Source organism: Ovis aries, chromosome 13 (genome assembly GCF_016772045.2).
Source record: "Ovis aries strain OAR_USU_Benz2616 breed Rambouillet chromosome 13, ARS-UI_Ramb_v3.0, whole genome shotgun sequence".
Taxonomy (NCBI): domain Eukaryota; kingdom Metazoa; phylum Chordata; class Mammalia; order Artiodactyla; family Bovidae; genus Ovis; species Ovis aries.
In genome coordinates, this window is record NC_056066.1 from 39,091,108 (window position 1) to 39,112,282 (window position 21,175).

At 48.8% G+C, this 21,175-nt stretch overlaps 1 protein-coding gene across 30 annotated transcripts in view; it reads left to right on the forward strand.

The window, feature by feature from the left end:
- The window catches only part of RIN2 (Ras and Rab interactor 2), a 205,114-nt gene that overhangs the window by 161,342 nt on the left and 22,597 nt on the right, over positions 1 to 21,175 (forward strand). For 29 of the 30 annotated variants that reach the window (XM_060397492.1, XM_060397505.1, XM_060397495.1 and 26 more), the window contains 5 exons: positions 358 to 550; positions 3,975 to 4,086; positions 7,586 to 7,706; positions 15,741 to 15,832; positions 19,500 to 20,678. In XM_060397492.1, the coding sequence (XP_060253475.1) occupies positions 358 to 550; positions 3,975 to 4,086; positions 7,586 to 7,706; positions 15,741 to 15,832; positions 19,500 to 20,678 (1,697 nt within the window). The remainder of the gene's footprint in view (positions 1 to 357; positions 551 to 3,974; positions 4,087 to 7,585; positions 7,707 to 15,740; positions 15,833 to 19,499; positions 20,679 to 21,175) is intronic. The other variant, XM_042229625.1, reaches the window with a different exon arrangement.

The window sequence follows — 21,175 nt, forward strand, 5'->3', positions numbered from 1 at the left end:
ATGGAATTTAGCACTTAGAGTTTCTTTTTGCTCAAAGTGAAGACATGCCCTAATTGCAGAAAACAGAGTAAACAGCATTTAGGATATTTAGAACCCTGTGAAAACTGGGTTAGAAGGGGAAGGTTGAGTGTGTTGAGGGGTGTTGAGGACTCGCTACAATGTTAGACATACAGAGTGATAATAGAACCCAGTGTCTGCCCCTGGAAAGTTTTCAGTCTGGAGGGGAAGACAGAAGAGGTGGTGATGAAGGACGGGGCCCCAGGCCAGGATAGGTCCAGCCAAGAAGAGCACAGGGTGCTGTCCTCATGAGGGAGACCTCGCTGCAGCCGTCTGACCCCTGCCGATTCTCTCTCCTAGCATGGTAAGACACAAGGATGATCACTACTCCGAGGAAACGGACGCCAAGACCTGCCCCCGGGACTCGGGCTACGACAGCCTCTCCAACAGGCTCAGCATCTTGGACCGACTCCTGCACACCCACCCCATATGGCTGCAGCTGAGCCTGAGCGAGGAGGAGGCAGCCGGGGTCCTGCAAGCGCAGCCTCCGGGGGTAAGACTCTAAGTGGGGGATCGGGGAGGCGGGCAGGGCCGTCACTTCCCTAAAGAGAAAGACGGCGAGTTCCAGAGAGTTCTTCCCAGCCCCTAGGGAGCCCGGCTCCCAGTTTGTGTGTCTCATTACAATGCAGAGAAATTCTGGAAACTATGAGCAGCTCCCAAAACAGAGCCCTTCATCTGCCCGGTGACCTTGGGACCTCAAGACTCTGAGGGATAATAGGGCACCTGGGTACTGAGGAGGGGCCGCTGGCCCTGGGCCTGACTTCTTGAGATGTGGCGTGGAGGATGAGCCTGGTTGTGGAGTCGTCAGTCTGTGGTTTTCCTTTCATTATGAGCCCAGGAGCCCTGGCCTGGGTCCAGCCGTCCAGTTCAGGACCCAGCCTTCAGAAATTCCACATCGCTGGTCTTGTCCACTCTGGTTGCCAGCGTTATCCTCTTTCCCTTGTGTGGTCTCAGTGACACATCAAGGCCCAGCTTGGTTTCTTCAGCAACCTCTACCCAAGGCTACACAAGGGCTTCCCGTGTGGCTCAGCTGGTAAAGAATCTGCCTGCAATGCGGGAAAGCTGGGTTCAATCCCTGGGTGGGGAAGATCCCCTGGAGAAGGGAAAGGCTACCCACTCCAGTATTTTGGCCTAGAGAATTACATAGACTGTATAATCCATGGAGTTGCAAAGAGGCGGACACTACTGAGCAACTTTCACTTTCACCCAAGGCTAGTCTCATCTAACTCAAGCCCAGTCCGTGATGCTATAGAAGTTTCTTAAAAAATGTTATTCAGTGATAGGTAGGTATATTCTGTGCTATCTGACATGGTGGCCACTGGCTTCATGTAGCTATTTAAATTACATTAGTAACATAGAATAAAACATTTGGTTCATCAGTGGCACTAGCCATATTTTAAGATTTCACTATCCCCAATGTCTGGTGGCTACCATATTGAATGGACAGTGCAAATTATAGAGCATTTCCACCATTATAGAAAGTTCTGGGGGACAGGATTGTGTACAATGTACACTTCTAAAACAAGGGTAAATACAATAAATTACAGACAAAATAAGACTGGAAACAACACACAACAAGAGATAGAAACTAAGAAATAGATGGAGAGGCAGGGAGAAAATTCCTTCAGTAGCTGGCTGAGGAATGTTGTAACAGCTGGACACAAAAATAAACTTTCCAGTTTCCTATCAGCCAAAGCTTGTCGGTTGTCGCTTTTTAACTCACAAGTGAGTCTTTGTTCCTCATCTGACGAAAGCAGACAGGACTAAATCCTCTGCTGGAACACGTTCGGGAGGACAGGCGCAGTATTGGATCATCCTTGTGGAGAATTCCTTGGCCGGCACACCGGGTTGTTGCCCCTGGTTTTGGTCTATATGATCAGGACCCCTTTCTGTGAGGCCCCCACTTTTTGCAAGTTGAGTTGTCTGCTCCTGTATTTCTGCAAAAAAAATTCTACGGAGGGAGGTTGCCGTGTTGCTAGGCAACACTTCCTCTCCCTGCTCACCCCAGCACCTGGAGTCAGGCATGTCCATTCCTGCTGGAAACTGGTGGGGAGCGAGTCAGGCAGGAGGTTCTCCACCTACTGGATCCCTGGGCACGATCTGCCTGATGGGATGGGGCTGAGGGCAGGGTGAGGAGGGGAGAGGCCACAGTTCACCAGGAGAAGCAAGGATCCTAAAAAGGAGGAGCGGGTGTGTGAAAGAAAAAGGTTTGAAAGACCAGCCCTAGTGGCATCTGGTCCTTAGGGTGCCACCATCCCTAATTCATCTATAGCCCTAAGACAAGGATCAGCAGACTCTTTCTGTGAAGAGTCAGAATATCAGTATCTGGGGCTTTGTGGCCGTAGAGCCTCTGTCACGGCCACTCAACTCTGCCATCATAGGGCAGCCGCAGCTGTTTAAGTATGTAGACCAAGCAGCAAGGCTGTGTGTCAATAAAACTTTATTTATGCAAGCAAGTGGCAGGATAGGTTTGGTCTGTAGGCCATGCTTTGCCAACTGCTGACCTAAGGTATTGGATGTTCAAGAAATAAGGCTCAGAGATTGTACCCTCCCTGAGCCTCAAAACTCAAAGAGACCCCCACCTCCCAAAGGGAGAGATACTTCTTTCCACCAACCAGCAGCTACCTCCTAGCAGTACTTTGAGGCTTTTCCTCATCACAAAAGCATTGTGGGAACACCTGCTTCTGCTTCAGGGTGACCCAGAACCATTGGTTCCCACAGCTGGCACATTCTGTGGCCACCTCTCTATGGTCATGGGGAAAAACAGAGCCCTGAAGATGACCTTCCTGTCTTCCACAGACACCCAGTTCCCATTACCCCTTCTCCCCTCATAAAAGTATCTTAGGAGCTATTGACCTGATATCAAGAAAGAGATGACAGTTAGGTGGGGAAAGTGAAAGGCTACAGAACCTTAGGAGCAGATATCCAAACACAGAGCAAAGAGAGATGAAGAAAAAGGACAGGATGGTCTCCTTGGAGAAGGGTCGTGAGTCCCAGGAGGAAACCAGCATGTAGCCAGGCCACCACACCACAAACTCCAGGAAGTACCATTTCATTTGTCATGACGCCCGCCAGGTAGATGACACCCTGGGTAGATGATGCCCCCCAGGTTTGTGCAGTGCACAGCTGAATGTGGCATACCCAGCTTTACAGTAACATATGCTTGGATGGTCTCCTGAGATCAGCACTGGGGTTGGGCTGGTTTAAACATACATCTAAAGACACCATTCAGAATTGGAAGGAGTTGTCGTAAAGCAAAGTGAGTCAAGAGTAAAGGGTCCACCAGCCTGTGTGTTGGCTGGAGCGAACCTCAGAGCACTTCCCATTTTCAGCTCCAGCAGATGTGGCCAAGCCAGATCTTGCCTTATTATCCCATTTTCCAAGAGACGCTGGCCACTCAGATTTTCATCTGTAAAGTGAAAGACCTTGTGCTCTTCCACTGTTGGCAACAAATTCAGATTTCTATCTTAAATACACCCATGAGCCAGATTAGCCAGTGAACTTCCAATTCTCCACCAATGGCTGAGCCTGTGTCTAGAATTTAGGGTTCATCAGCCAGTACGCCTTATCAGACATAGGCTGAGAGTACGTATCATGAGCTGTAAAACAGTCACCAAACTGAAAATGTTTCACAGATTGAGGAGGTTCTCAGTCTCGTGAAGAAGTTCCCATCAAAGAGAAAGTGGGATCCTCCTGAGACTGGTTACCAAAGGCGGGCATCCGTGGCCTGCTGGCTCATCAGTTTCCATGGCAGCAGTGTGCACCTGAAGCCCTGTAGTTTGGCTACAAGAGGGGTTCTATACATGGAAGCTACGTGTGTAGCTTCCCAGGGACACACCCAGGCCCCAGCCTTCTAGATGTCTCTTTTTTTTTTTTTTAGATGTCTCTTAAGCTTGCATTTCTTTTCCCTCCCCTAGATCTTCCTGGTTCGTAAATCCACCAAAATGCAGAAGAAGGTCCTCTGCCTTCGCCTGCCCTGTGAATTTGGAGTCCCACTCAAGGAATTTGCCATAAAGGAAAGCACATACAGTAAGTGGTCGTCAGGTGGTGAGGTCCTGGTGGAGTCGGGTCTTCAAGTAAGCGGAGGGGGAGAGGGCCTGCAACTTGAAGATGGACAGATATGGGTCTGAGTCCCAGAGCTGTCACTTATCCCCTATAGATAACCTAGCACAGGAGCCTCGGTTTTCTTACCTGTATAATGGGATAGTGGTGACCTCAGAGATCTGTTGACAGCCTTTGTACAAGGTTCACAGTCTATTGCCTGGCACATGACAGGGCCTCACAGAGGCTAGTTTCCCAGTTATGCTGGGCGTGGTCCCCAGGTTTGCTGATGGCTAAGCTGAAGGACAGGCTGCACGACAATCTTTTCTGGGGATCTTACTCCAAAGTGTGTGTCTGCACAGTCCTTGAATAGCCCTAGAGGGGATTGTCCCCTCCAGGCCACCCTTCTACAGTGTTCTATAGGGGCAACTGGTCATAGGCTGAAGTTTTGGAAGGAGAGAATCAGGAGTGTTGGTTTCTTTCTGCTGATCTGTGGTCCCTGGAAACATGAAGTCTTTGGGAGGTCAAGTTTTCAAGGAAAAGGAGAACACACAATCCTGATGCCCTGTGAGCCTCCCAGTGACCATCAGAAGGTGGACCTACAGCCCCAAGGGGTAGGCCTCTCTCAGCCACAGGTGAGCGAGCCCAGGTGTGAAGGCCAGTTTGGATCCTGATGTAGACCAGATTCTCATTATAAGCTGAGCAGCCTCAGTCTTTGAAGGAGCCGAAGGCCCCGAGACTGATGTGGGGGCAGATACAGGCTTCCAGTCAGCCTGGAGTTCAGAGTCTTGCTGAGCCAAATACCTATTAACTGGGTCTGGAGGAGATGTTTCTGGCCACAGCGGAACTTGCCAGCCTCTGTGTGATCTACAACTGGCCTCAGGTCAGCTGTAGATGGGGTCCTATGATGTTTACCCCCAGGCCTCTTCCAAGGTCGCTGACGTCAGGGAAAAGCTCCCACGTGCAGAGCCATCTGAGCAGTCAGTAAGCTTGGCTAATGATCTGCCGGTTTATTTACATTAGGAGGGAGTCAAAAGGTAGATTTCAAACCCGCCCTCTGAAAGACAGTGAATTAAATGTTAAGTGAAAAAAGGTGATGCTGAGTTGGCTTTTTAAAGTCAGCTAGCCAAGAGGTGATAAATCTAAGTGGTTTTTAAATCCCTTCTAACATCCACAGTTGAAAAAGCTGGCGTCAAACTCAACATTCAAAAAACTAAGATCATGGCAACCAGTCCCATCACTTCATGGCAAATAGATGGGGGAAAAGTGGAAACAGTGACAGATTTTATTTTCTTGGACTCCAAAATCACTGCAGACAGTGATTGCAGCCATGAAATTTTAAAACTCTTGCTCCTTGGAAGGAAAGCCATTTCAAACCTAGACAGTGTATTAAAAAGCAGAGACATCACTTTGCTGACAAAGGTCCATCTAGTCAGTTATGATTTTTCCAGTAGCCATGTTACAGATGTGAGAGTTGGACCATAAAGAAAGCCGAGCGCCTAAGAATTAATGCTTTTGAACTGTGGTGCTAGAGACGTCTCTTGAGAGTCCCTTGGACTGGAAAGAAGATCCAACCAATCAATCTTAAAGGAAATCAACCTTGAATATTCACTGGAAGGACTGATGCTGAAGCTGAAGCTCCAATACTCTGACCACCTGATGCAAAGAACCGACTCATTGGAAAAGACCCTGATGCTGGGAAAGACTGAGTGCGAAAGGACAAGATGGTTGGATGGCATCAGCAACTCAATGGACGTAAATGTGAGCAAATTCCAGGGAATAGTGAAGGACAGGGAAGCCTGGTGTGCTGCAGTCCATGGGGTCACAAAGAGTCAGACAACTTAGCAAATGAACAATTCCCACAGTTTACCGTGAGAAGTCAGCTTGCAAATCCCACCCACCTTCCCTTCCTACAATAAGTACAGTCAGTGTTTTGTATTTTAAACTTCTCTTGTTGTTCGTCTGAGATCCCTCCCTGGCTGCCTGATTTTCCTCCCTGTTTTGCGAAGATCTTTATCACTTCTCTGGTTTTAAAGTAGCTGAAAGAGCTAGTCTGCCTAGTCTGAGCAAAACATTAACCTGCCTATAACTGGTTACCACAGGCCTCCCATGATGACCCCTTCCCAGGCAGGGTCTACCTTCTTTGCGAGGAAGAGCTGGCCTTGAAAACAGATATTTTTGGATTTTGCTGGTGGTCTAGTGGCTTAGACTCCATGCTCCCAATGCAGGGGGCCCAGGTGTGATCCCTGGTCAGGAAACTAGAACCCACATGCTGCAACTGAAAGGTCACATGCCTCAACTAAAGCTCCTGCATGCCCACAGCTAAGACCCAGCACAGCCCAATAAATAAATATAAAAAGCAAAACCCAAAAACCCAAAACCCCATAGATATTTCGTCATAACATCTGGACAGTGTTTTGCATAATAAGTACCAACTCATATCTGCATAGAACTGCTTTCACAGAAGTTACTCCATTTTTTTAAAAATCGCACTACCCACTACTCTCCTTCTGGGAGACAAGGAAAGCATAATTATTGTCCATTTTACAGATGAGAAAACCGAGGCCAGAGATGTTAACCTACCCAAGTTCGTTCCCTTTTACTCCACTCACAAAATTGTGGTACATATGGGTGTGTTTCTCTTTGTGTCTGTCAGTCAGGGTATATGTGTAAGGGTACTAAAGAAATAGTAAGTAAGCGAAATAATACAACATAAGCAAGTAATAAGCAAAATAAATGAGGATGTGGAAGGGAGAGAAACTCATCTGAAGTTAGGGAATCATCACAGAACTGAAGCTCTTTGGAGAATTTCTGGAAGAAGGGCTGCTGGGGTGGTATTTCAGCCAAGACAGCATAAGGAGTGGTTGGCAAATACATGAATTTTTGAAGTCAAGCCACTTTCTCTGTTCCATCATTTAGAAGATTTACAAAATGGCACACTGTCTTGCCAGAATACTTCTTTCTTGGAAGGTTGCACACTTAGTGGCGGCAGTGGGGTGGGGTGGGGGCTCTTGAAGTAAATAAATTGTAGCATCTTTCTTGCCAAGTTGAACCCAAGCTGATGTATGGGAACCTGTGTTATCCTCCAGGCTTCACCCTCCTTCTGCCTTTTGTCTTAACCACAAATGGCGCATTTGTGATCCAGGAGGTCCGGCCTTGGTGTTCCCCCAAGCCCTGCCTCCTGCTGGCCTCTCGCACCAGCCCGTTTGACCCCTTGACTCCGCCCAGTTTTGTATCCTGAACTTAAAAAAAAAGATAGTTGTGTAATTTGAGTCTTGGCTTCTCTGTTTACCAAGCACTGGAGCACGTGCTCTGATGAGTCAGGGGCTGGACTTACTGTAGGCCGCCCACCCTCCCCTGGCCTATCTCCCACGACCATGCATCCTCCGTACAGCTGGTTCCCATCAGGCGCGCGGGAGTCGGTCGGGGAGCCCGGAGATGCTCCTGCCCTCCCAGCCAGCAATATCGAGGGCCTTTCCTTTCCCAGGATGCACTCGGGGACACTCAGCTGGTTTCCGAACTCTCTCTTTTCCAGCCTTTTCCCTGGAAGGCTCAGGAATCAGCTTTGCGGATTTATTCCGGCTCATTGCTTTCTACTGCATCAGCAGGTAAGGCTCCCTTTGTCTCCTGATGTCAAGCCGCTGCTTGGTGACTGCGCTGTCAACAGCCCCCAGGTTTCTTGATTCACCCCGGGCAGGGGGCTCTGGAGGGCTTGTCAGCTATTGGATGTCCCTGGAAGGATTGGCCCCTGAGGTAAAAGGGTCCCCAGGCCCCCCTGTGCCAGGCTTAAGATCAGAATGACTGCCCTGACCCCTGTAAATATAAAATCACACACTCACGTAGAAAGGGACCTGTGATGCAAACCGGTAAAGTTTAAAGATCCTAATATTCCTCATGGATCGAATTAAGAGTGTCACACTGAATGAAGTAAGTCAGAGGAGAAACATGGTATGACAACATGATATGTGGAAGCTAAATAGAAATGATACAAATGAACTTACAAAATAGAAAGAGACTCACAGACTCACAGACTTAGAGAAGGAACCTATGGTTGCCGGGTGGGGAGGAGGGAGTGGAAGGGATAGTATGTGAGTTTAGGCTGGACATGTACACAGCGCTATATTTAAACTGGATAGGAAGCTTCTCTGGTGATCCAGTGGCTAAGACTCTGTACTCCCAGTGCAGGGGTCCTGGGTTCAATCCCTGGCTGGGGAACAAGATCCCACATGCTGCAATAAAGACCCGGTACAGCCAAATAAATAATTTTTTTAAAAAAGAGAATAAACTGGATAACCAACAAGGACCTTCTGTATAGCACAGGCAACTCTGCACAATGTTTTGTGGCAGGCTGGATGGGAGGGGAGTTTGGGTGAGAATGGATACATGTGTATGTATAGCTGAGTCCCTTAGCTGTCCACCTGAAACTGTCACAACATTGTTAATTGGCTATACTCCAATCAAAAAAAAAAAAAGCCTCCTCTGGGATTGGCACACATAGCTTTTCAAGGCAGAGGCCTTCCCTGTCCCCCCTGCCTAGCAAAGCAACATATCCTTTTCTACTTCAGAATAAATCAAGGTCCTAATGTTTCAGAAAACTCCCCAGTGGATGCAGTTCATCTAGAATTGTGGGTGCCTTCAGCCCCTAAATCTTGCATCCCTCTCCTTTAGGCCCGCTGGGTACCCCTGTCTTTTTTGTAACTAAAGGAACTGTTTCAGTCTACATGAAGCTAAGCCCCAAACCCCAATGTTAACAAGTGTCAGGAGGGCGCAAATTGGGAAAGGCTTTCTTTCTTTCTTTTCTTGTGAGCCACCCCAGTTTCTCAAATCAAGGATACTTTCTGTGAATCAGGATCGAAATGCATTGTCTGCAGAGGCTAACACTGCCTCCTCTCAGGTAGCCTGGCTTGGTCAGGGGGGTGGGGGGAGTCCCTGGGTTTTTCTCCACATCTGTTGCAGCTGACAGAGCAGAGATGGGCATGTGTTCCTGGGGTTTTTTGCCAAAGATACTTCTCATCCCCATCCCACCTGTGGCTGAGAAGTCTATTTGGAATCGGGTTATTTTATGTTAATTTAATATGTGGGCTGTTTCTCAAAAACTGAGTTAGGTGTTTGTTGCACCTGTTGGACTAGACCCTTGGCGGGTAGGTGGTAGAGGAGGCACCAAGCTGTCCACTCCCGGAGGTCCCCAGACCAGGCCAGCCAAAGGCATGGTCAGCAGCCTGATGGGGGAGGCACTTTCAGAGAGGGAAGAAACAGGGCTTTTACGCCCCTGAATGGGACTGACCGCAACCCCGTGAGTACCCTGCAGGGGCCACCACCTGCCAAGGTGTGAGGGAATCCGCTCAATTGAGGAGGGCAGTGCAGAACCCCCACATCCCCAGACATGCACACTTGCTGTGCCACGAGCCCCTGAGAGCCACGATCAACCTAGCATGTGGGCCAAAGGCGAGGTTGGCCAGCATTTGCACCCATAGTTCACGTCTTGATGGGCCTGCTGTTGTTATGAAAGATAGTCCCACCTAGGCTCTGTGACAACCTAGAGGGGTGGGATGGGGTAGCAGGTGGGAAGGAAGTCCAAGAGGGAGGGGACATATGTGTCCCTATGGGTGATTCATGTTGATGTATGGCAGAAACAACACAATATTGTAAAGCAGTTATTCTTCAATTAAAACTAAATAAGTTAAAAAAAAAAAAAAGATCGTCCCACCCAGAAAACAGGGTTTGGCAGCCTGAGAAAGAGATCATCTCTGCCATCGGTGGTCATGGGAGACTGGGTACCACTGTCCAGGGCCGCTGGATGACTGGAGGGGACAGAGCCCATAGAAGCCTTGGTGACCTACACACGTGATGCCAAGACAGGTGCTCACAGGCAGACCCCTCTGTTGACATTTTGTGATTAATAGCCATCTCCTCCTCTGTAGAAAATCTACACAGGGAGTAAAAACAAAATTTAAAAAATAAAATGAGTACGCATGTACTAACACTCTTGAGTGAGACATTTTTAACATAGATGGCTTTATTTTGTCTATCATGAGAGTTTTAGAGCCGGGGTGTAGGTGAGAAGGAGGCACCCTCTTTTGTGTATGTATGTGAGGAGGGGCTGGGTTGTGCCCTTGCCCGGCATGGCAGGAGAGGGCTCACAAACAACATCTAATTTTCTAGTAGATCAAAGCCTAAAACCACCTGTGAGTGAATGACAGGTGTGGTTTCCTGCCATCTCTGTCATTAAGGAAAACCAAAACCAAGCGCGCGATGTTTTAGGCCCTAGGTACTGTGCTGGGCAAAGTAAAATCTTAAAATAAATGTAGGTTGGTTTTTGTTTGGGGCTTCCCAGGTGACTCAGTGGTAAAGAACCTGCCTGGGTCAGGCAATACGTGGTTTTCCTCCCAGATCATCTAAAGAAAGTAGGTTTTCATGAAGTGGGCAAGCCATGGAAACATATATTTGCATGATGCTTTGGCGTTACAAAGTTCTGGTTCTCGTTAGCCTTCATTTAAGATTATCATCAGGGCCATGGCCTCTCCTGGGTCAGGCAGCCGCTCTTACACAAATGCTGTGTCTCCTGACACTCCACCTGCTTCATCCAGAACAGATGCGCAGGGACAAGTAGAGGGAGGTGATCGCAGCGTCTAGAAGAAGGCTCTCCTGGAAGCAGGATGTGTCCCTGGCTTGACACCCTGGCAAGAGGAGCCTCTTGACTGCCAGCTCCTAATATTTATGTGAGCCCTTGTGACCCTGTTACACTCTATTCATGTTTTGCTCTTTTCATCAGCCTTACTAATTTGTTGTTCATTGTCAACAGCCTCAGGGGCTCCAAGATTCTCTGCTCATCCCGATTTAATCTGCTGTAGCCCAGAGTGTTGCCCAGCCTTACTGTAAACGACAAGTTGTTTGGTGTAGTTACTCTCTTCAGTGGAAATATCCAGAGCGTCTTGTGTAGACAGACATTCCAAGTGTTGCCCTCACACACTTCACCACAGGCATGGGTGGGGAGGGGTCTCCTTGCTGTTCTTTATACACACCAGACACTCTCCTACCCCAGGGTCTTTGCACCTGCTGTTCTCTCTGCCTGGAATATGAGGCCAACTCTCACACTTGAACCCTCTTTATTTTTCTGCTTTTGTGCTTTATTTTTATCCATGGAGCACATCCGCTTCTCATAGATTCTATGAATTGCGTTATTGTTTTCTGTCTGCTGGCATCCACGGGAGTGGCGCTTCGTGCAGGTGTGGACTTTGTTTTGTTCGAAGCACCTGGAACAGTGTCTGGCACATTGTGGATGACCATAGACTTTGCTGGATGAATGAATGAATTCTTTCTTTGTAAGATCAATACCATCAATGGGGAAAAAAAAAGTCCTTTCCTGAGAAGTCATTATTGTCATTGCACATTCATTCATCTATTTATTTGAAGTACACTCTCTCCCATCTGTATCAGGCCAGGTTGTGTGCTGAGCCCCGTTTAGATTTCACCAGTGCTGAGAGCACGACCCTAATCCTTGTCTAAATGTTCGTCTCTCAGTTGTGTCTGTGACCCCCATGGACTGTAGCCCACCAGGCTCCTCTGTCCATGGGATTCTACAGGCAAGAATACTCGAGTGGGTTGCCATTTCCTTCTTCAGGGGATCTTCCTGACCCAGGGATCGAACCCAGGTCTCCTAGCATTGCAGGCGGAGTCTTTACCATCTGAGCCCAGACGGGCTTTACCATTTGGGAAGCCCAGATCCTTGTACGTGAAGATGAGCAGGTGTTTCTCAAGTCTGCCTTTGCCCTTTGGGAAAAACAGATCACAAAGCAAGAGGTCACGGTGGTGACGCTATGTCTGGCCATGGCAGGATCCTTTTGCAAGCCCGGCTCCTTCCTCTTGGGTCTGCTGGTCTGCAGTGCTGCAGTGCATGTGTGTCCTGGTCCACACATGGCACCAGACGGTTTAGGGGCAGGGTTGTCGCATGAGGTCCTATCGCTTTGCTTTTCTGCTCAAAGTGTGATCCAGGGGCAGGGAGCTTGGCAGAAATGCCAAACCTCCAGCCTCCCCTAGACGTGTTGAATCAGAGCGCAGCCTCACAAGACCCTTGGGGATTCAGGCACACATCACAGTTAGACAAACACAACCTGAAGACTCAAAAGGAAGGTCTGCCACCAGCACACAAGGACAGCATTTGGGCTCCAGCTGGAACCCCTCACAAGGAAAATCAACAGACATTCACTGAGAACCTACCGTGGGAAAGGCAGTGGGTAACACATCTCAGTTTAGGATCACACATCTCAGTTTAGGATCACATATTCCCACCCAGGGAGTTGGGGTCCAACATCCAGTTCAGTTGAGTTTAGTTGCTCAGTCGTGTCCGACTCTTTGTGACCCCATGAATCGCAGCACGCCAGGCCTCCCTGTCCATCACCAACTCCCGGAGTTCACCCAAACCCATGTCCATCGAGTCGGTGATGCCATCCAGCCATCTCATCCTCTGTCATCCCCTTCTCATGCCCCCAATCCCTCCCAGCATCGGGGTCTTTTCCAAAGAGTCAGCTCTTCCCATGAGGTGGCCAAAGTACTGGAGTTTCAGCTTCAGCATCAGTCCTTCCAATGAACACCCAGGACTGGTCTCCTTTAGGATGGACTGGTTGGGTCTCCTTGCAGTCCAAGGGACTCTCAAGAATCTTCTCCAGCACCAGAGTTCAAAAGCATCAATTCTTTGGCACTCAGCTTTCTTCACAGTCCAATTCTCACATCCATACATGACTACTGGAAAAACCATAGCCTTGACTAGATGGACCTTTGTTGGCAAATTAATGTCTCTGCTTTTTAATATGCTGTCTAGGTTGGTCATAACTTTCCTTCCAAGGAATAAGCGTCTTTTTAATTTCATGACTGCAATCACCATCTGCAGTGATTTTGGAGCCCCCCAAAATAAAGTCTGCCACTGTTCCCCCATCTATTTTCCATGAAGTGATGGGACCAGATGCCATGATCTTAGTTTTCTGAATGTTGAGCTTTAAGCCAACTTTTTCACTCTCCTGTTTCACTTTCATCAAGAGGCTTTTTATTTCCTCTTCACTTTCTGCCATAAGAGTGGTGTCATCTGCATATCTGAGGTTATTGATATGTCTCCCGGCAATCTTGATTCCAGCTTGTGCTTCTTCCAGCCCAGTGTTTCTCATGATGTACTCTGCATATAAGTTAAATAAGCAGGGTGACAATATACAGCCTTGATGTATTCCTTTTCCTATTTGGAACCAGTCAGTTCCATGTCCAGTTCTAACTGTTGCTTTCTGACCTCCATATAGGTTTCTAAGAGGCAGGACAGGTGATCTGGTATTCCCATCTCTTTCAGAATTTTTCAGTTTATTGTGATCCACACAGTCGAAGGCTTTGGCATAGTCAATAAAGCAGAAATAGATGTTTTCCTGAAACTCTCTTGCTTTTTTGATGATCCAGCGGATGTTGGCAGTTTGATCTCTGGTTCCAATGCCTCTTCTAAAACTAGTTTGAACATCTAGAAGTTCACGGTTCACGTATTGCTGAAGCCTGGCGTGGAGAATTTTGAACATTACTTTACTAGCATGTGAGATGAGTGCAATTGTACGGCAATTTGAGCATTCTTTGGCATTGCCTTTCTTTGGGATTGAAATGAAAACACCTTTTCCAGTCCTGGGGCCACTGCTGAGTTTTCCAAATTTGCTGGCATATTGAGTGCAGCACTTTCACAGCATCATCTTTCAGGATTTGAAATAGCTCAACTGGAATTCCATCACCTCTACTAGCTTTGTTCATAGTGATGCTTTCTGAGGCCCACTTGACTTCACATTCCAGGATGTCTGGCTCTAGGTGAGTAATCACACCATTGTGATTATCTGGGTCATGAAGATATTTTTTGTACAGTTCTTCCGTGTATTGTTGCCACCTCTTCTTAATATCTCCTGCTTCTGTTAGGTCCATACCATTTCTGTCCTTTATCAAGCCCATCTTTGCATGAAATGTTCCCTTGGTATCTCTAATTTTCTTGAAAAGATCTCTAGTCTTTCCCATTCTGTTGTTTTCCTCTATTACTTTGCATTGATTGCTGAGGAAGGCTTTCTTATCTCTCCCTGTTATTCTTTGGAACTCTGCATTCAAATGGGAATATCTTTCCTTTCTCTTTTGCTTTTCTCTTCTCTTCTTTTCACAGCTATTTGTAAGGCCTCCTCAGACAGCCATTTTGCTTTTTTGCATTTCTTTTTCATGGGGATGGTCTTGATCCCTGTCTCCTATACAAGGTCACAAACCTCCGTCCATAGTTCATCAGGTACTCTGTCTATCAGATCTAGTCCCTTAAATTTATATCTCACTTCCACTGTATAACCATAAGGGATTTTATTTAGGTCATAGCTGAGTGGTCTAGTGGTTTTCCCTACTTTCTTCAATTTAAGTCTGAATTTGGCAATACAGAGTTCATAATCTGAGCCAGTCAGCTCCCAGTCTTTTTTTTTTTTTTGCTGACTGTATGGAGCTTCCCATCTTTGGCTGCAAAGAATATAATCAGTCTAATTTTGGTGTTGACCATCTGGTGATGTCCATGTGTAGAGTCTTCTCTTGTGTTGTTGGAAGAGGTCGAACCCGTGTCTCCTGCATTGCAGGCAGATTCTTTACCACTGAGCTATGAGAGAAGCCCCAATATCCAGAGCAGGTAGCAAATTGATACCTAATGTATTATTTGCATGACGGATCAACCATCATAGTGAGTCCAATGTTAACTCTAGATACAGTTTAGCTGCCCGGGAATGCAATTCAGTCTTCACTGCTGATCTGGAACCAGGAACTCAGTCTGTCCTGCATGTGTTAACATGGGCGGAAGTCATGACCTCCCAGTCCAGTCACCAGTCAAGACAAGTCCGTTTGAATATGCTGCAATGTTGAAATAGTTAAAGCTGTAGATAAATAACAGGGATCTACTGCACAGCACAGGGTACTGTATTCAATATTTTATAATAACCTATAATAGAAAAGAATCTGGAAAAAGACTATCAGTTCAGTTCAGTTCAGTTCAGCGGCTCAGTCGTGTCCGACTCTTTCCACCCCATGAATCGCGGCACACTAGGCCTCCCTGTCCATCACTAACTCCCGGAGTTCACTCAAACTCACATCCATCGAGTTGGTGATGCCATCCAGCCATCTCATCTTCTGTCGTCCCCTTCTCCTCCTGTCCCCAATCCCTCCCAGCATCAGAGTCTTTTCCAATGAGTCAACTCTTCGCATGAGGTGGCCAAAGTACTGGAGTTTCAGCTTTAGCATTATTCCTTCCAAAGAAATCCCAGGGCTGATCTCCTTCAGAATGGACTGGTTGGATCTCCTTGCAGTCCAAGGGACTCTCAAGAGTCTTCTCCAACACCACAGTTCAAAAGGATCAATTCTTCGGCGCTCAGCCTTCTTCACAGTCCAACTCTCACATCCATACATGACCACAGGAAAAACCATAGCCTTGACTAGATGGACCTTTGTTGGCAAAGTAAACTGAATCACTTTGCTGTATATCGGAAACACTGTAAATCAACAAGACTTAATATAAAATGAAATAATTTCAGCTGAAACCTTTCTAGGATGGAAATGAAAGCGAGAGACAGAAACAAGACGTGTAATCATGTGTATTCTCTCTTTTGAAAAATCAGGGACGTCCTGCCATTTACCTTGAAGTTGCCTTATGCCATTTCAACAGCCAAGACCGAGGCTCAGCTTGAAGAACTCGCCCAGCTGGGACTAAGTAAGTGGGTGCCCTTGCCCAGTCTCTTGTCATGCATGCGTGGAGCAGAGCCAGTGGCCTCTGATACATTGTTGCATCAGAATGTAACCCTCACCTCCATGGCAGAACTTCAGGAGGCCCTGAGTCACACCTTTTGAGAGACTTTTTCTAAGTCAAGCATTGAACCAGCTCTCAGAGGCAGGTGCTAGGTTTGCCTGGGGAGCTCCCACAGCTCTCCCCAGCCCCTCCTGTTGATGAGTTTGAGCTCCCCCAAATGTCTGGTGGGTGTCTGTCATAGGTCCTCCCTTTCTATGACATCTTGCTGGGGAATGGCCATGCCTGACGGACAGGAAGTCCAGCGCGGGCACCTCCCTGGCTTGAGTTTTATTCTAGAACGCACAGTGTTGATGGCACTTCTGTGCTTTGAGGAATCTGACTGCACAGGGACATCTGTCTCAGTTCCTCTCTGTCTCAGTTCCGGCCCTGGTGTTCTCGGCCACGTCCCCCATCCTGCCGTGCATCCCCACTCCGGCCAGCCAGATGTTTGCTTCCCCTCGTGCCTCTCAACCCAGCTCCGTGCTGGGAGGTGGATGGTAGGGGCTCAGGACACACCACTCCCCAGTGTCACTTCTGGGTCCTGTTGCCCTGGGGAATCTGTGTGCATTTGACTGACACACACACACACAGACACACAGACACAGACACACACACAAACAGACACACACAGACAGACAGACACACACACACACACACACACACACACACACACAGAGTTTTCCTCCTTGATGGGAAAGGGGAATTCTCTTAAGATTTCAGGGCTCCAGTCTTCAGATAGATGAACAACCAGGCCACGGTATTTGCGTGAGAGTTAAAGAAGGAAATGGCAGCCCACTCCAGTATTCTTGCCTGGAGAATCCCATGGATAGAGGAGCCTGGTGGGCTACAGTCCACAGGGTCGCAAAGAGTCGGACATGACTGCGCGACTTTACTTCACTTCGGGATTCAGAAGTGCAAGTCCCAGGATTCTTAGAACCTAAGAAACTGTGATACTTGACCCAGCAAATAAGAAATGTCCTTCCTTGGGCACGTTTTCCCTTTACTCTAAAGAATTTGTTCTGAAGAGGGTCATGCCAGGGGAGCCTGCAGAATTCACAGAGAAGCTGGAGTTAAGAGTCATGTTCCCCTCAAAAACCTAGATTGCCTCAGAAGAACTGCCAAATGCGTCCAAGGCCTGCCTAATGGACAGCTGGGTCGCAGGACAAGGAGGCAGAGTCCTGGTAAAAATACCAGGGCCACATAAGTGTCCCTGCTGAAAAGTCATGCCATCTCTACCACTGAGCTTTATAGCCCTTGGAGAGAGTTCAGAGCATTTCCTGAGTTTAAGGTCACATCAACACCTAGATTCTAGCCCTGCTGAGGACACGTTCCAGGCCTCTGTTTCCTCTGGTGGCCTCTGTCCATGGGACCCCTAGGTGGGTGGTCCACCTGCTATGTGTGCTTCGTGCCAGGGCTCAAGGACTAGAGTATCTGGGGGCAGCCCTTGATCCCTGCAAAGGCTCAGGAAAAAAAAAAAAAACAAAAAACTGTTCTGGTGGTCACTCACCAGAAGCAAATTTTTTTTTTTTTAAGTGAAAGTATTAATCGCTCAGTCATGTCCCAGTCTCTGCGACCCTGTGGACTGTAGCCCACCAGGCTCCTAGCCTCCTCTATCCATGGAAGTCTTCAGATAAGACTACTGGAGTGGGTAGCCTTTCCCTTCTCCTGGGGATCTTCCTGACCCAGGTGTCTTGCATTGCAGGCAGATTCCTTACTGTCTGAGCCACCAGAGAAGCCCATAGATATTCAACGTGTAATTGTTACTGTGCACTTCATTCTGTGAAGAGACATCCCTTTTTAAAACCCTGTACCTCATGTATTTTGTTCATCCAGCAAGTGTTTGTGGAGGGTGTGCTATTGGCAGCCACAGCAAGGGTTTAAGGATCCACAGGGTCTCTCCCCCTTGCCCACTCCCCAGCTTTATAGTCTGTATGGAAACAACACATACACAGGAACTACATGTTTTATATTTGCAAAATCTTAACGGTGACAGTAGGAATTTAAGGAGGGTTAAATTTCGAGCTAGAGCAGCCCTATACTGGCCACTATAAAAATATGTAAGGCCAGCCAGTGCACACTTTTCAAATTTCCTAATGGCCACATGAAAGAGAATTAAAGGTGCAGTTATTTTTTATAATTTATATACTATGTGAAATGCTATTTCAATATATCATCTCTATTTTTTAAAATAGTAATGAAATATTTTACCTTCTTTTTTTCTTGCTAAGTGTTTGAAATCCAGTATATATTATATCTGTACAGCACACTTCTATTCAGGCACTAAATTTTCAGCAAAAATACATGGATCAGTATTTAGATCCCATTAAATTTACAACTGAAGAAGTAGTTTCACATACCCCAGTTCCAGACCTACTTGAGTTTCCCAGTAATGGAATTGTCCGGTTTTACATTTAAATGGGCTTACATGAAATAAGATGGAAAATTGAGTCCCTCGTTGCACAAGCTGGATTTCAAGCGCTCACTGGCCACAGGTGGCTTGTTGGCTCCCCTGTTGGACAGCGCAGACCTTAGAGGGAAGGAAGGACGACAGAAAGCAGGCAACAGGAGCCAAGGTCAGGGGTGTGCATGGCAAGGACAAGGCAGGCCCAGGGCTCCCAGCCTCACCCTCTCTCCACGATCTCCACGATCCCAGTGACCAGCCATTCTGGGCCCTTAGGAAAGAAACACAGTTTCAGCAAACAAAACAAGGCCAAGCTGTAGAGAGAACAACCTATTCCAGATGGAAATGACACCAGGTATTTATTTATCAGCCTCCCTCAATTTGCCTGGAAGACCAACCTGTCCGTCCAAGGACGCACAGGCAGGGTGGCTGCAGTCACAGCGATGTGCCCCACTCCAGAGTGTGCTGAGCCGCAGTGGCTACGGCTAGGAGGCTGGAAGATTTGGGAAGAGTGGGCAGCAAACCACAAAGACAGACGAACTTGCACTTATCCTTGGCCTGAGCCCAGCTGTCCTGTTGTGTTTTTTTTTTTGCTGATGGGCCCTGTGAGTGCATTTTTCCTCCTTTTGGGTTTTAATGCTGAATGTGTAAAACCCCAGGCAGATTGTGTAATGTCCACAGACCCAGCTGCTAGTCCTGCCCATTAAAGGGGAACTGCAGGCCCTAGGGGGTGGAGGAGGGCACCCCAGGATAAGGGGATCCATCAGAAAGGGTGCTGCCACTGGGCCGGCAAACTCCCTCTTGGTGGAGCAAGTGAGAAGCCCCCACCACCACCTCCCCCCTCTCCCCGCCCCCCCCCCCAGCCTTCTCCCAGCTCCCACTATTCCTTTTTCCTCACCTGGGGAAGGGCTGGGCCCTCTGTGGGCAACAGCCAAGCCATTTCTCAAGAGCCTTGAAGCCCAAAGCCTCCTGAACCTTCCCGGGAGCCCGCAGCTGGGCCTGGCAGCATTTCCAGCCCTTCCAGTAAAGGAATGCAGTTAAAAGCAAAAAGAGAGCGAGAAAGGAAAACACCACACTCCAGCGTAGCACCTCCCCTCCAAAGCCATGCATTGCCAGGCAAGTGTGCTGTTTGTGATGAACCGCCGAGTGCACTGTATTTACATTCTTGTGTTCACTGATAATGACTTTCAGATTTTTGGAGCTCTCCAGCTGACAACAAACCCCCAAACCCTCCACCTCCCCATAGGCCTCCCTCCTCCGACGGTGGCGGCGACGACGGCGTGGGTCCGGCCTCCTCGCGTCAGCTCTGCCTGATAAATGGAGTGCATTCTATAAAAACCAGGACGCCCTCGGAACTGGAGTGCAGCCAGACCAACGGGGCCCTGTGCTTTATTAATCCCCTGTTCTTCAAAGTGCACAGCCAGGACCTCGGCGGGGGCCCCCGGCGGCCCTGCACCCGGACTCCCGACGCGGATGGCACCGAGAGGCCTCGGTCCCCGCCGCCCCGGCCCCCGCCGCCCGCTATTCATAGTCAGCCCGCCGGCCCCCAGCTGGCCGGGCCCGTGGCGCCCCCGGCCGGCATGCCGGAAACCGTCGCCCTGCACCAGCCCGGGGACGCAGCGCGGCTTGGAGCGAAACCCACCCCCGTGCCTCCACCCCGGCTCAAGAAGCAGGCGTCTTTCCTCGAGGCGGAGGGCGGCGCCAAGACCTTGACCGGCGGCCGGCCTCGCCCGGAGCCCGCGGCGGGCCCGGCGGGCGGCGCAGGGGGGGGCCCTGCCCCAGCAGAGACGGAGGCGGAGGCGGTCCTGGCCTCCGGGGATTGCGCAAGGGCCCGGCGCGCCGCCGCCTCGGCCTCGGCATCCCGGCCCCCGTGGCGCGCGGGCCGCCAGCGGCTGAGTGACATGAGCCTTTCCACTTCCTCCTCCGACTCGCTGGACCTGGACCGCAGCATGCCCCTCTTTGGCTACGAGGCGGACACCAACAGCAGCCTGGAGGACTACGACGGCGAGAGCGACCAGGAGACCATGGCCCCCCCCATCAAGTCCAAGAAGAAGCGGAACAGCTCCTTCGTGCTGCCCAAGCTCGTCAAGTCCCAGCTCCGCAAGATGAGCGGCGTCTTCAGCTCGTTCCTGACGCCGGAGAAGCGCATGGTGCGCCGGATCGCCGAGCTGGCCCGCGACAAGCGCACCTACTTCGGCTGCCTGGTGCAGGACTACGTGAGCTTCCTGCAGGAGAACAAGGAGTGCCACGTGTCCAGCACCGACCTCCTGCAGACCATCCGGCAGTTCATGACCCAGGTGAAGAACTACCTGTCCCAGAGCTCCGAGCTGGACCCCCCCATCGAATCGCTGATCCCCGAAGACCAGATAGGTGAGCGCCGCCTTGCCTCTAAAATACATGTGTGTTTGTGTGTAGAATTGCTTATACGTGCTATCGAGAAAAGATACCAGTGGAATTCAGAAATCCACAGCCATAGAAAGAAACTTAGGGTTATCAAAGGGGGAAGGGGAGGGAGGGAGAGATGAGGAGTTTGGGATTAACAAATACACCCCACTGTAGGTAAAATAGGTAAGCAGCAAGGACCTACTGTATAGCACAAGGACTGATATACTTAGTAGTTTGTAATAACCTATATGGGAGGAGTCTGAAAAAGAATACATATGTGTGTATCTATATATGTTTGGATATATGCGCTCAGTTGTGTCCGACTCTTTGCAACCCCACAGACTATAGCTCACCAGGCTCCTCTTTCCATGGGATTCTCCAGGCAAGAATACTGGAGTGGGGTTGCTATTTCCTCCTCCAGGATGTGTTTGTGTATATATATATATATATTTTGTATTTATATATATATATATTTTGTATAT